The sequence below is a fragment of the Ciona intestinalis genome, chromosome 2 (assembly GCF_000224145.3).
Source record: "Ciona intestinalis chromosome 2, KH, whole genome shotgun sequence".
Classification (NCBI taxonomy): Eukaryota; Metazoa; Chordata; class Ascidiacea; order Phlebobranchia; family Cionidae; genus Ciona; species Ciona intestinalis.
The window spans coordinates 961,149-975,962 of record NC_020167.2 but is presented as its reverse complement, the minus strand read 5'-3'; the positions used below and the strand labels follow the sequence as shown (position 1 = coordinate 975,962).

The 14,814-nt window shown below is 34.3% G+C and overlaps 4 protein-coding genes across 5 annotated transcripts in view; 2 read left to right on the top strand and 2 right to left on the bottom strand.

Annotated features, from left to right (window-relative positions):
* The first annotated feature begins 307 nt into the window (after window positions 1-307).
* Window positions 308-3,315, top strand: LOC100176479 (trimeric intracellular cation channel type 1B.1). Of its 2 annotated transcripts, none has more exons than XM_026840821.1 (6): window positions 308-464; window positions 770-897; window positions 1,400-1,541; window positions 2,045-2,201; window positions 2,451-2,568; window positions 2,638-3,315. In XM_026840821.1, the coding sequence occupies exons 2-6, from the start codon at window positions 817-819 to the stop codon at window positions 2,818-2,820; spliced, it is 681 nt and encodes a 226-aa protein (XP_026696622.1). In that variant the 5' UTR covers window positions 308-464; window positions 770-816; the 3' UTR covers window positions 2,821-3,315. The 2 variants fall into 2 exon arrangements, with proteins under 2 accessions (XP_026696622.1, XP_002126697.1); XM_002126661.5 differs by having other exon boundaries at window positions 386-587.
* Window positions 3,316-3,827: 512 nt separating this feature from the next.
* Window positions 3,828-5,996, bottom strand: LOC100181978 (cannabinoid receptor type 1A). The gene is made up of 2 exons (XM_002123397.5): window positions 5,197-5,996; window positions 3,828-5,139 (listed from the first exon to the last, which is right to left on the bottom strand). The coding sequence occupies exons 1-2, from the start codon at window positions 5,871-5,873 to the stop codon at window positions 3,942-3,944; spliced, it is 1,875 nt and encodes a 624-aa protein (XP_002123433.1). The 5' UTR covers window positions 5,874-5,996; the 3' UTR covers window positions 3,828-3,941.
* Window positions 5,635-14,814, top strand: part of LOC100177309 (glucagon-like peptide 1 receptor) — a 29,259-nt gene continuing 20,079 nt past the window's right edge. The window contains exon 1 of the mRNA XM_026840815.1: window positions 5,635-5,710. Within this exon, the coding sequence (XP_026696616.1) occupies window positions 5,682-5,710 (29 nt within the window). The 5' untranslated portion in view covers window positions 5,635-5,681. The remainder of the gene's footprint in view (window positions 5,711-14,814) is intronic.
* LOC100186699 (transmembrane protein 216-like) lies at window positions 6,426-8,958 on the bottom strand. The gene is made up of 5 exons (XM_002126843.4): window positions 8,814-8,958; window positions 8,585-8,688; window positions 7,812-7,905; window positions 7,204-7,405; window positions 6,426-6,761 (listed from the first exon to the last, which is right to left on the bottom strand). Exons 1-5 carry the CDS (start codon window positions 8,818-8,820, stop codon window positions 6,749-6,751), a joined length of 420 nt encoding a protein of 139 aa, XP_002126879.1. The 5' UTR covers window positions 8,821-8,958; the 3' UTR covers window positions 6,426-6,748.

The following is a 14,814-nucleotide window of genomic DNA, read 5'->3' as shown; positions in this document are numbered from 1 at the left end:
AAGCGGATTCACACTATGGCCTGGCGATGGGAGAGAGCGATTATTTCCGTCTTGAAGAACTTACCACAAAAAATGGTTAATTAATCGCTATTTAAGCGCGGTTTTAAAATCTGATATGTATCATGAATTAATTTTAATCAAGAGAATAAAGAATAATTGCTCAAGGTAAAATTTGGAATAGTACGAAAAAATGGCTCAAAAAAACAACAAGAACAACTGTTCGACGAAAAAATATTACGTGCTCAATTACCGTATTTCTCTATGTACAGTACTAGGTTTTGACTGGCACTGTTGGTTTGGTAAGTCGCTGGAGTGTCAACAGCTGCTGTATGAAGTGTTAGGTATTTGACATTGCGCCCTTGAAATCCTTAAGTCATTAACTTGCTGAAACCAAGCTCGCTCATTTCTTTTTAGAAGCAGTTGCCTTAAATTTCTCAAAAACTAAACTTAAAGTGTTTATACAGGTAAAATGGATAACATACAAGAATTAGCTCATTATTTATCAGAGTTAACTTCTACAACGCTGTCTGTTCCTTGTCAACTGGCTCATTTTGTGTTGGTAATCTGTGGCGTTAAACAATGTTGGGGTAGGTCGTAATATGCATTCGTAACTTAGTAGCCTATATATCGAGTGAGGTAATGTGCATATGTAAATAACAATATACAGAACATATACTGACCAAGGTTATACCATGCTGACCAAGGAGGTTCTACTACTACATTGGTACAGTATCATATATTTGAGCAAAGTTAACATTAATTTTTTTAGTTGAAAAACATTATCGTTCCCAACCAGCCACCACGTGGTGTTTATCAATGATTTGCTGCTTTGGTGGGGGATGTCTCGTCAATTTGTTTGTTGGGAAACCAATGCTGATGCCATTAGCAAATACTGAGGTTTGAATAGAATGTAGATTATTCGGTGCTAGTGAAGAGTCTTCCCCCCACCCTATTTGCTAACCACTAACCCCTAACCAGTAACCACTAACCCATATAACCATTAACCCCCTAACCATCAACACCCAACCCCCTAACCACCAACCACTAACAATTTCCACCAGCCTATTCTGCTATGTACCGGAGATTCTTCACTAGTGCCAATTATTCCTACCATACATATTAGAAACAGACATAATTGTAATATTTACATATATATGGTTTTATCTACTGTGAAAAACATGATTGAAGTTAAATGTTTAACAGTGGGTTTTACCTGTTTTGACTGAATTTCCCAAACTAAGTCGACAATTACTTAACCAGCAAATTGAAGTTCAACAAACTTATGAGTGGCAATGATTTAAATGAACTTGTTTAAAGTAGTAACACTATGTTCCGAACCTATAAACTGTTTTTTTTTATATTTGTTTCAATATTTAAAATCAATCTTTTGTTATTATAGGCATTAACTTTGGCAACATTGGTTTGGTGGTTGGTTTTTTACACACCAAGAAATGCTTTTCAAGTTACCACTCAGTGGTTTCCTGTATCAGTGGTAACCATGTTACTGAAGGAACTAATTCGTACTAAAAAAATAATCAAAGGTATAATACATCTACTCTTTTGCCAAAGGATTTTCATGATTAGACATTTTATAAAAAGACGAAATATCTGTACACACATTTACAACTTTGTGTGAACTAGTCAATTATAAATTATAAAAATGGTATGAATTCTTGCTACTTTGTATTACTTTTATTTAACAATTTAAGCTGTTACAATATTATATATCAATTTTGTATCCGGAAGCTGCTCATATTTAATTTCAATATGTAATTTAAAATGTACCTTTCAAAAATTCCAAAATGTTTGTATCTTATTTTTCAAATTGTTTATTTTAGCACTTTATAATGTTATCCTTTTACGCCAATCAATTAGCAAGTAGTTGGCAGTTAGTTACTAAAAACCCCACAAAAATATGATGTTTGAATGTGAACGATGAACTGTGAATGCGCATAGTTTTTGCACTGTATTGTACAATATATTTTAAACAAACGTTTTAATTTCGCATCTTAACATTTCAAATTTATGTCTTATCACACACTAGGAGTCACCCTAGCTCAAGCAGTATATCCATCTTCAAACATCATTTGTACCTTCCTTGGAATGCTGGCTGCTTGCGGAGGTGGATTCTTGAAGAACTTTGCCTTTTTATTTTCTTCACAATGGAACGGTAATTCCATTCAGAACTTGCAATGTTCAGTGTAAGTTGTTTCTTCTACTCGAAATAGGCATGCAAGATAAACTATTTAAAGAAGTTTAGTCAAAACTTTTCATACTTTTTCAACTGCACATCGTCAGTCGCCACACTTTTTTGAGACAGAATGGTATTTCTGTGGTGTCATTTAAGACATTTTTTTATTAATATGAGTTTTACCTCTAGACCCATGGTTGGAGTACAAGACTTGTTCCACCATAAAATATCCTAAATTCTGTTTCATTTTTTTCCACAGGGTTACCAAGTTTTGTACTTTATTTTCATTTCTGTATGTTCTTCAAATGAATGGCCACATTTCTCAATCAATTGAATTAATAGCACTGGTTCAAGCAACAAGCCTTTTTGCATTTTTGGTAAGCCTAAAGCCTGGCCAACTTCAGATAAACAGGATGCATCCATTAACACATTAAATGTTCTAATAGGTTGGAAACAAACTTCAAATGGTAAATGACCCGTTCAGTACTGCAGAAAAAGTGCTATGTGGAATTTTTGTTGATTATACTGTGTTTTCACGACCCAATGAAGAATCACTGAAGCATAACAAAGAGAAGAAACAAACCGAAAAACCACAAAACAACAAAAACACAAAAAATAAACATGAATAGTGTTTTGTAAACTTTTGCGTTTTCTGTATGCAGTACACACTATGACTAAGTTTTTAATTACTGTGATGCTGTGCTAAAATTATCTGCTGAATGTGGATGCAATCAAATGAATGGCACTGTTTTTAATTGTTGCAGATATTTTGTTTTGTTTTACATTAGTTTTGCCAAATAAGTGATTTCTTGGAATAAAGTGCATTAAACGTGATAGTATAAAATAATAAACAGTAGGGTAAAAATGGGAAAAAATGAAACATTTTATATTGTAGTTAACCTACCAAATGTAACTTTACGTATAACAAACCGGTATATTTTGCAGATTTCATCCCAGTTTAGGATTTATTGACCCATTTCTATGTTTTGTGCACATATCTTAGTTTAAAACTGAACTGTGTCAAGTATTTCATCCTCTTTTATTAATTGATACTGAACTGAAAATTTAAGTTTTCAAACTAGAAACTTCGGGAGTTTTAATAAGATTCAAAGAGCATTCAAAAATGATGTTGTATTCGTTCAACACCCAGTTTTATTACTAAACAGTAGCCTCTTTTGCCTCGCACTTTGTTGGACCGTGGTAATCTGTCAAATAATACTGTGTAACATTTTTCTTGTCCACCTTTAGGTTTTTAAAAAGAGTCCCGCCTTCCCCCATATTGAAATGTCGTATAAAGGAACATGATAAGAAGCGGAAGTAGCATTCTTAATAGCATGCTTTCAAGATCCTGGCACGCCTGAATCATTCTATGAGTTTTATTAAGTATGTACATTTATTTTACCCAACCATTGTTACACCATTCGCATGCGTGATCAGTCCTCACACTAAACTAAATGGAATGTTACTCGTTAATGCAAGAGGTTAATATAAGAGGCATTTGTATGAAATAGTATTAAAGATAGAGTACTGTGGAGTAATGGGATACTTAGCACGTAATGTCCAAACATCTTGATCTTGTTTTTAACAACTACTAACGGCGGGAGTCGTGAGGGTACGGTTTTATAATTTTTGAGTGTTCTTTGTTTACTACCGAATGACACAAGAAAATAGAATAAAAAGGTGTCCCATCTTCCCCCACCAAGTGAATAAACACTCAAAATCTGAATTATAAAGAACATTTATACTTTAGTTATACAGCCGTGGTTACAGAATCATCACAATTTTTATCCTGATTTAAATTGATTTCTGTAAATACAGTTCGGTCGAGGTATTCCTCGTTTTGCTGAAACACTTCAGATGCAATGGGTCCATCGAGTCCCCTGAGGTCGGTTTCATCCAAGTTCGGTTGGCCGCTCTTTTTTCGACAGAAGAACTTTTGTGCAGCTGCCCGGCGAAACTCTTGCTCCCTGATGCTGTAGATAAAGCAGTTCCAAATGCTATTGCACATTAGTATAAAAATAACGACAACTTCAGCCGACGTAAAACCTGTCGTGGCCGTGGGACTTAGTAGCTTTGGTAAGTTTGGGTAGATGTTACTCATGAACATACCACAGATGAGAACGACAATTGACGGCAATATACTGAGCGTGAATACACCGACCATAACTCCAAGCGTACGAGCCAGCCTTGCTTCGTTAATCCCGTGAGCTTTTCTGTCGTCAGATGTTGAAAGCCGTTTCCATGAGTTTTTGTATGACCGTGTTGCCGTAAATGTCAAAATGGTCACCAGCCACATTAGTAGAAGTGGGACTATAAAGGCAAATGCGTATAGAACCAAAACTTGAGGCCCAGCCGATGAGACCAATATTGAGGCAACCAAAGTGTACGACAAGGCCGGAACAAATAGCGGTAACACAGAGAATAAAAACGATAATGCCCACAATGCTACCGTAACTTTTACAGCAATAGGTGTAGCAATATTTTGTTTGTACTTTGTAGGCCGAAACACTGCGATAAACCGATCAATTCCAGCTGCTACCAAAGTTAATATCGACACCGTTAGCGAGAGAATGGTAAAGAAACCGACAAAGTTTAAATATGATTTTGAAAACTGCGCCCGAAAGTGGCCGGTCGTACTGCGCATGCTCATAGTGGCGATCTGGCCAGGTTCTGTTGCTCTCTCCTTTATAACATAACCAGTGACATTGGCTAGTTCACCGATATTATGTTCAACAATTTGGTATTTATACAAACTGCTTACAAAGGTTGGAAAAACGATTACACCTACGAGGATATCAGCCAAAGCGAGGGACAGTTTGTATATGCCTTGGCTTGTTCGCATTTTCGATTGTGTGCATAACACAGCCAGCACAATCCCGTTGACCAATATGACAATAATTGCGAGAGCAATCGAAACTGCCATGACAATTGCTATGTTCACCCTGCAACTGAACGTAAATGGTTTATTATATGATAGTTACTCATGGAATGTAGTTTCAACTTACCTATGAGGCATACAGTTCCACACCGATGCCTTTCCATTTAGCACAAATCTTTCATCAAACCCGCACCAGATAAAGGGACAAAATGGAAGAAATGGCTGAATAACTTCGTGAAAATGTCCATAGCCGCCGGCATCCCGCTCGTAAAAAGCAACCTGTACGCACGGTTTACTGGCTTGTTCAATTGGTATGTCTGTAACAGCTAGTTCGTTTGTGAGAACTTTCCACGATCCCATTTCTCGCGATCTGTTTGCAAAAACATTGCCTATCACCTCGTTACATTCATTCACTAACTCGGAGTGGTTGCAGAATCGATCATACATCAGTTTAGTGAATCGGTTGTAACTGAAAGTTCTGTCTCTACATTCATCTTTAAATTGTGTGCAATTCCAACCTTTTAAACTTTCCAATAGTCGGGATATGTAAAGGCCTCCGCTAGCCCAGTATCTAGAAAAGTTGGCATAGGTGTACTTGCAACAGTCTTCAATATGACTTGGATTTCCTGGTTTCAACTCGGGTACGTACGTACATTCAAACTTTTCACTTAGAATTGGGTTTTCATTGAAATTTATTCTTTGTTCCCCCACTGTGTATGTTTTGTTTGGAACGACTTTGTTTGGACTGAATGTTAAAACAAGCAGCCAGATACAGACAAACCGCACTAGCACGGATAAAAACATTTTTTCTGCAGCATAAAAACCTAAGATTATTTTCTTATGTTACTTCCATATATTTTAAGCTCTTGCCCTTCATAACTAACATGAAACATATAACCTGCGGCTATTTAAATCTCCACTGCACAACAGAAATCGCCTGCTATTCATAATAGCAGACTTTAAATGAAAACATTTATATCGACTTGTGCGCAGCTGAAATGACAACACGATTTCTTTCTGCAGACATGCGTTTATAAACTGCGCTGTTAATTTGCAGTTAGTGACGCACGGGCTTACGTGAATAAATCACGTCCCATGCTTATTATAGTTCCTAAGAAACTAGATGACAGCGGCAACTTATTTTGTGTACAGCAATATGAAAATTTTCGATACCAGCATTTATGCATTGATGTAAAAATAAACGTTTTTTTTTTTCGGTAAAAATACGTGACTAATATAGGATAGACCATGGCAACGGACATACAAACGAGTTCTAGATAAATGTTAACGAAATAACAGTAGTGTACTAATGGGGAAAATAAACGTTCTTGCTACCACTAAAACAATATAGTCTTGTACAGTTAGCACCATTTATTTTTCTTTCAATAAAGTTATTCACATATCCTATGTAGAACCAACGATTATTATATAAGTTACAATACAAATAAATAAAGTACATCGTGAATATTAACAAATAATCACGGATATTTTAATATTGTTTTAACGTTTAAAAACTATAAAAGCACATAATACATGAATAAGATATATATGAAGGTACTAGATTTCGTGCAGTAAAATAACCATCATAAAAATTTGTTGCTGAAAACGCAAGATGAAACACAGTGGATGTTTACAAAATGAAGAAGAATCCAGTGGTTTGTGGTGAGACTTTTAATGAATTAAGTAGGTACCCTAAAAAACATTGTTGTCTGTAAACATGACAACTCAAAACAAAAACTCATAATGCAGTTCCTGTTATGTATATTGGATAAGGATAGTATTTAAGGTAAAATATTTGTAATTAACTTTGGTGGGGTATAAAAGCATCTTTTATAAACAAAACCCATATAGCGAAAGAAAAATAGGTCAAAATTAAGTATAAAATTACACATAGGTAGCAGCCTAGATAGGAGAAACAATGTGGTTTTAAAAAATGTTTCAATACCCTTAGTTTGTTGCTTGTTTTTAATACAATAATCTTAAAATCAAATAAATAAGCGTCAAATATTACAAATTCATTATTTTTCCTCTTTAAATTTTTTTTGGGACCAACAACTAAAACAAGCTAAGCCCTGTCTGTGTAGTAACATATATTATATATGTTGATGCATATAAAAACTATATCAGAAGTTACCTCGAGAATGTGCATACAGCAATAAATAGGAAGAGTAGCTCGAGACCATGCAGTGCCAGCAACACACCACATAAAACAACATCCACACGAAGGACATAAGTTTGCAAAAGTAGAAAGTACAAAGTTAGACCAATCGAAGGTAACAGAGATGCAAGTGAAATTGCAGTAGCCATAACATGTTCCGTCAAGTTTCCTTTTGAACCTGATGTTAATGTATCATTTTAAAATGATATTTTTATTATAGTATAATTGATAGTTGAGCAATAAACTTTGAGCAGGTTGCTACTGTTATTTTTTAATTTTTTAACAACTTTACTAATGTAACAATAACACCTATATCAACGGCAAAATTTGGTCAAAACATTTAAAAACATCAAATAACAACATACTAATTAAGATTGCGATCGTTGTCAAAATTTGCTGTATAACAGTTTGACCAATATGAGTATTTTTTAAACATTTAACTTTTAAAGGAAACAATAATTTCACTTTTTGCTCATAAAGACAACACTATTATAAATTAGATAAGGTCCATGACAAAATGAAATCAAACTGATATTGATTTGCAAATACAGAATAATAAACAACTCTAAGCGTATCATACATACCCATAAATATCATTATTAACTCAACAATTCCCAATAGAAATAGAATGACAACATCAAGAGCAATATTGTTGCCAGGATAGGGTAAAACTTCAGCCTGAAATATTTTAACAACTTTTGTAACAAAAGTTTTGTTATTATGGTACAATCGTACAAATAATCAGGGGTGTATCTAGGAATTTTAAAAGGGGTGTCCGAAACTCACAAGTCTTTGCCTAAGAAATTGTATCTATGTGTATAAAATGTTATGTGTTTGACAAAGCTTTACCTGTTGGGCAAGTTTTATACCTCACTGATGGTGACACACTTACAGCAGTGGTCCAACAATAAAAAAGGTTGAACTAAATAGGGCCAAAGGGCGTCAATCTTTTTTACCAAAACATACCCTTTTTATTAAGATTTAATACAGCAGTAGGTATCAACTACACGGTACATGTGATTCTTACAAAGTAACAAAGTTAATTATGCAAGACTTCAGAATGAAAACTTTACCGACTATTCTCGGTACTTTCTACCGATGGCACCAAACACACTAGTCACTACTAACCAGACTGCACGGATTTAAATTTTATTATACAAATATCTTTATGTTTATAAGAAAAAAAAAGACTTTTTGAATAAAGGTGGGCCATGTGTATTTTATATAGTATACTAAATCTAAAAGAAGATTGCCACTTCTTTGGAAATTCGCATCTATTATATACTATATACTAGTAACTATGCAACACCTGGGCCGAAGTTACTAACTTTTAATATTAAAAGTTAAAACAGCCTACCTTGTACACGACCAACAGAATCTCGGCTACCATAAACAATGCAAGGTAATATGCGTTAAGATTGAAAAATATTTCCAATGACACGGATGAAAGAACTCCTTTTGCTGTGGATATAACACATGAATTAGGGTAATAACTGATATAGAAAAGAGTAATTGATTCACTTGCCACACTTAACAGTTTAACACTAACATAAACCTAAACAGTTCAATTTTAACCATAAACTTACGTGGCATAACGGTACTCTTGATGTTTCCAGATTCTTAAGGCACAGTGCAAATATCTACACTGTTGAAAAACTGTAAATACGTTTTATACTGCGTTTTGAATTTTCCCGTTTTAAAATAAACAACAATAATAAATAGAAATCGGATAAAAGTAGACCGCCGATTCGACAAGACACTCAATGTCCCTTTCGGCATGCAAGAGAGCTAAGCCATAATGAGCAAGCACGTTTAAAAATAATTAGCACAATATTGACACTGTGTCCGTGTAACAGTCGATTAAATGCATTTATAAAAGGATTATCCACTTAGGTAGGTAAAAACGTAAAACTTTGTTTAAATTCCAGCACGATGTTTTAATTTGAAAATTTATATAGTAGAGTGGGGGAAGATGGGACACTTTGTCAGACGAGACCTTTTTTTAATTTTCTTTTTACGGACCCCCATTTAATGATATTCAGGAAAATAAGGTTACAGAACTATTCGACAGTATTATCACAACTTTATAAAACGCCCATCAAAGCTGATTACTGTCTTTAAATATTAAAAAAATATGTAAAATTGAAACAGTATACTTTGAACAGGTAAAAAAGCGAAATAGTAAGGTGCTATTTTTAATGCTCGCTGAATCACAGTAAAGCCAATGAATTTTTTTAGTTTGAGTGTGCGAACGATTAAACTAGTTTCATAGCTTCATAAAACAACCTTGAATATTTCGTACAGTTTGATTTTGTCTCATAAAACTAGTTTTTTTTTGGAAAAAAAACACTGAGATATAAGCATAAAGAAAATAGGCAGGGGTCAATATGACTTTAATTTGAGATAAAAACAACAGAAAAATATCGGTTTAACGTTATATATACGAAGTTTACATGGCAAAGAAACTAGCACAGCCTGTTAAATTCGGTAGGTTAACTACAAGTTGCAGAATACTGCTAATGTAAATATATTTCAATTTAGAGTCCCATCTTCCCCCACATTGTAGTTTTGTATGTTTTCATTGCCAAACTTTGAAAGATTTGCTTTTAATTTAGTAATTTATACCTCAGGGGATATTCAGCTATAAGATACTGATATAATAAAAAAATAATATTTTGAAAATATATTTGAAATTTGGTCATTTGCACTTGGTGATAATTTATGAAAAGTGGCTTGTGCCAAAAACAGAGTAGTAATACCCAATTTGTAGCAAAATTTTAAACTTTATTAACAGTTATTATCAATTTTCTGTTATTACAAGTTCATATACATTTGTTTTTTAGTTCATATACATTTGTTAGTTTACTGTGTAGTTATTCATTCAAGTTAAAAGGTGCTTAGATAGGAATATACTTTTAATTGCGACCAATAATTTGAAGTTTAAAGGATAAAGTTTGATAGGGTAAACGTTACGTCAGGAAACGGCGATGGTGTCCGCCATTACGGATGTTACAGAGCCAGAACCGCCTATACAAATGCATTGTCAGCATGTGTTTACTTGGTGCCTGTAAGCGTAACGGAGCAAGAAAACACCAATCGCTTGGTTAGCGCGTCTGTCTCAGTTGGTTAGCGCGTCTGCCTCTAAACCAGAGGTAATTGATTCAAACTCGTCGTTGCTACCAAATTATCAGCCACACATAAAAAAAATAAAAAAAAATCCACAAAAATACCCACCCACAAAGGAACGTACTTGGTAACTCGTAAGCTGGGAACCCCGGGTTATAACGACTGTCGTTTTCCAGCTACGCGAGGGTAAAGTATAAGTTACATTCCCACAAGGAGGGTTAGGAGTTCTTTCATCGGATGGGGCATTTTCCCATTTTACCCGATTTGTCAATAAACAAAGAACATTTACAGAATTGTAGGAAATAGGGGATTTGAGTGCTCACAGTATCCCATCTTACTCCACAGCACTATATGATTAAAAGCGTCTATAAAATGAACAAACTCTAGATGCTGATGCTTTTCCATAACTTTTGTTTGATTTAAAAAGATATGTTGTCTACTAAAGCAAAAATTTTGTTTACCACGAAATCTCTGTATTGTCCTCTTTATATTAAAACACATTAAACTAGCTGTATGACGGACAAATATACTAATGTGTAATAGCACATAGCAAAAACATTGATTTTTTTAACAACACATATAAAACGGTCCTCCTTAAGAACGTGTTAAATATTAATTGCCAACTTTCCCAGAACAAACTTAGAAGTCGCGCGAGTTATAGATTTAATTATTGTGTAAGCCGTCGCGACAATTTCGATTCTAGAAACAACGTTTGGAAAGTCCAAAAATGTCTACGTTTTTCACAGTCTGTAAAATATGTTGTGCAGAAAGTAAGCTTAGCTGAATATGTAGCGGTATGTATTTAGGTGAACGACAACGTATAAAACCCAATAAAGTTGCCCACATAACAATCATAAAACCGAAATAGGTTGTAATACAATAGTGATTCTGATTAGGGTACAATCTATCGTACCTTCTAGTTTGGCATCTAGTACAATGGTACATCTGATACAACAACCGATGCGGCTATTGTGACCCTGGTTATTTTTAACCGAGCAATAACGCTAAAGAGATTCCACAATAGTCTGTAAGCTCTCCTGAAAACAGCGGTGTTGGGTTACAGCGTTCCTCTGTCGTTTGAACTTACTATGATTTGCGGCAAAGCTGTAATAGGGACGGTAAACGGCTCTAGTTTCGATTCAGGACAACTTTAGGATAATCCGTAGTAGGACAAATATGTCGCAATAGAAGTAAGAAAATAGTATAATTGAATTAACCTCTATAAGAAGTGTAAAACGTAATTTAAGTAAGTTTACAATTTTTAATACCACGTTTAAATGTCCGATTATTACAAAAACGCATAATGTTACGTTCGCTTAAGAGCCTTGACCAATAGATTCTTAGTAAGCGACTTAACCTATGTAGGTAAAATACAAACTATACGCTGGCTTCGTACGCAGATGTTTGCTGTTGTGTTTATTTACTGACGCAGCTTATCTGAGTAATTGAGAGTCCACGTTGAAATTTTCAAATCCATCGCCGATTAACCATCACTGTGGAGCTTAACGTTCCATCTTATGCATAGCCATATATGGTCTACCTGTATTGCAAGAAATAAAACTTACATGTCACAAAATATGACCACGTTCTTAACATGTTCTCATTTAAAGTTGAAACAGAACAAGAAAGTTATCATCAAACTACGTCGTAAATACGTTTTGCAACTATTCGTTTGTTATTAGCCATGTACCATTTTATAAAACAGTAATTTTAAGGGTTGTGTTTTTGAAAGCTTCATTCATTAGTGATATACGAGTAACTTATACCATGTACCTTTAGTTGAAACTAATAAATAACAAGCCTAATCCTGACAAATTGTAAGGGGAGTTTTATTTAACTATAAATAGTTGTAACTGCGAAGTTGGAAAGTGTTTATCAGCATGAGTGACTCTGCCATGTAGTGGTTTTTACCGCAAACACGTATAAAGTATTTGAATTAAGTTCTCACTAAACAGTTGTTTGTACCTCTGTTCGCCATCAAAATGTTGTTCGCACACTTTTAACTTTAAATAAAATTGTGCCTAGTATACAAGTAATAAGCTTAAAAGTATTGTATTTAATGTATACCATATAGGTCGAAGTGATGTTGCTCTACAGAGTCTACGCTCACCTAGTGACGAAAATGAACGTTTAATTTATTAATGGAATAAATAAAACCGCAAATTGCTTTTCTCGTGGTAAACTTTACAGCCATAGTTTATTTCCTGTAACAAAACAGCCATCCCGAAAACACGATAGTAGGACAACCCCAAATTTGGTTTTCTATCTTTAATTATTCGGTCGATAATCATTTAGTTAAACTGTGCTCTTCAATAAGGTGTTTTTTTTAACGACGAATTATAGATTTTGCGTATCCCAAAGAGCATGTTCATGATGATTTAGCTCAAAAATTGACCAGTGCGCCAAAAAAAGCCAAAAACACGACGTTAATTTGAATTTGAACTCAAAAATTCGTAAATGCCAATCCGAGTGTTGTATTATAACATCGGTTTTCTTTTTGATACACCCGCGTCCGCGCTTTCAAGTTACTACATAATAAACTTTTCATGTGGTTAACTGGTTATAATTTTGGGAATTATTTGTTTCGTTAATGTTTAGCTGAAAGCCCTATTGGTACCATTGGTTTGGAGCAATTTCCGTTGAGTGTCTTGCCCAAGGACATTTTTGTCTACAGATTGACAGCAGCGACAGGCACGCTTAACACTCTACCACTCCTCAAAGTTAAATTTACATCGCCCGAGAAATATGGCATGTGGAGCATTATGTGTAAATATTGTAAATATAAACATGTTTGATTAAAAGTGCAGATGACTTTTATTTATGGATTACAGACAATGTTCCACCATTCTTTACATTCTTTACTAGTATATATGTTTTAATGTTGGATTCGCATGCATTACAAGTAATCAGGTTAACATTTACCATTGTTGTCATTACTCGTTACAAGCAGAGCCTCTCAGCCAGATTCTACTGTGAAAGATTAGTTCGTGAGTAAACCAAGTTTGCTTGTAATTCTTTAGCAAGAAAAAGGTTTAGGTCGTTGCTAGCAGTTTTGTTGCTGTCAACCTATTTTCTCTCTCTTAGAAAACAAATCAGTTGCTTAGTTCTGGGTCACTAGTTAATATTGTATTTGGTTACGGGCAGTTTAAACCCGTTAATGGAATCTGGTGAAAGTGTTTTTACAGGTTATAAGTCAACAATTATTGAATAAATTTGTGGCTCACAAAAACAAAAGGCAGACACCCTGGTTAGCCATAAGAAGTGAAAGGAAGTTATAGGAAGTGTTTTGGTAAAGTTGTTAAACATAGAATTAATGTTGGTTATAAGTTAACATCTCAATATTACGTTAAAGTTTAAATTGAGATTTTTAAAATGTTGCATTTGTTCTTTGAATATTGAAAGCTAAGTATTCGTAGGGGTCGCAATATAACGTCACTACATCAATCATGGCAAGGATAGTAGTCATAATGTCTGGCTAGTCTTGTTTATTCCGCGCTTTAGATAAACGTCGCTAACAAACATTCGGATTCAATGCTAGAAACGATCCGCTTGGTCGTGGTTTGTGCGACTACTGAGTGTCGCAAGTTAATTGAGAAAAAGAACCAATTCTGCCCGAAGACATCGCGGTAAATGTCATACCTTTGAGCAATTCTGTAATCATTATATTCGTACCTTACATTTAACTAGTGTTGCAATGCACGTTACTATGTACAAGGTTAGTAGCAGACATAGTTGATTGAAGGTTGTTGTAAAAACAATTTGATCGAACAACATTAGTATCGAGTTTACAGAGGTCAAAATCGTTTTGTTATGCTTTTGTGTCAATATCCGTAGAAATTTTCTTTGTGTTTAAAATGTAAACAGCTAAGGGATAATTAGAATGTCGAATGCAGTTTTTTTTATAGTATTGACTATATGACCTAAGCTTAACTCTTGTGGGCCACATGTACACATTTTAAGAGGCCATCATATAAAACTAGATGCGCGCAATATGTCGCTTGACGAGAACGAAGCGGGTCCTTGAGGCCAATCAAAACATAACGTTGAGGACAATACACCGTACAGGTCGAAACAAAAAGTTTTTATAGTTATGTATCATTATAGTTTTGGATTAGATACATCGTTCTCACAAGCATTGTGAGTTGTTATATCAGAAATATATCTTTCGTAAACGTAGAAATGTTTTATAGTTATAATATTGTATAGTAGTAGCAATAAGCAAGATGAGAAGTGCTGATTCGTCTTTGTGTAGTTATTGTTGTGTCAATATTGAGACTAAGCGCCTCATGCTACGTTATTATAGAAACAACTACAACATACAAATAAGCAAGTAAATTTGTGATCAGTTTGTGATTTTTTAGGTAGTTTTCTATGTTTAGTAACAAAATAATTATTTTCAACAATTTATATATACATACGATTTTAGTGACAGAGAAAACTCAAGTCTTAAAGTAATTGTTA

Coding starts and splice junctions, on each gene's coding strand:
- LOC100186699 (XM_002126843.4), bottom strand. Junction 7,906..8,584: donor TTCTGTTGGTCGTGTACAAG/GTAGGCTGTTTT, acceptor AAAATATTTCAG/GCTGAAGTTTTACCCTATCC. Junction 7,406..7,811: donor GTTAATAATGATATTTATGG/GTATGTATGATA, acceptor CATTAACATCAG/GTTCAAAAGGAAACTTGACG.
- LOC100176479 (XM_002126661.5), top strand. CDS start 470: ATGGATAACATACAAGAATTAGCTCATTATTTATCAGAGTTAACTTCT. Junction 1,542..2,044: donor TACTAAAAAAATAATCAAAG/GTATAATACATC, acceptor ATCACACACTAG/GAGTCACCCTAGCTCAAGCA. Junction 2,202..2,450: donor CAGAACTTGCAATGTTCAGT/GTAAGTTGTTTC, acceptor TTTTTTCCACAG/GGTTACCAAGTTTTGTACTT.
- LOC100181978 (XM_002123397.5), bottom strand. CDS start 5,873: ATGTTTTTATCCGTGCTAGTGCGGTTTGTCTGTATCTGGCTGCTTGTT. Junction 5,140..5,196: donor TGGAACTGTATGCCTCATAG/GTAAGTTGAAAC, acceptor ATTTACGTTCAG/TTGCAGGGTGAACATAGCAA.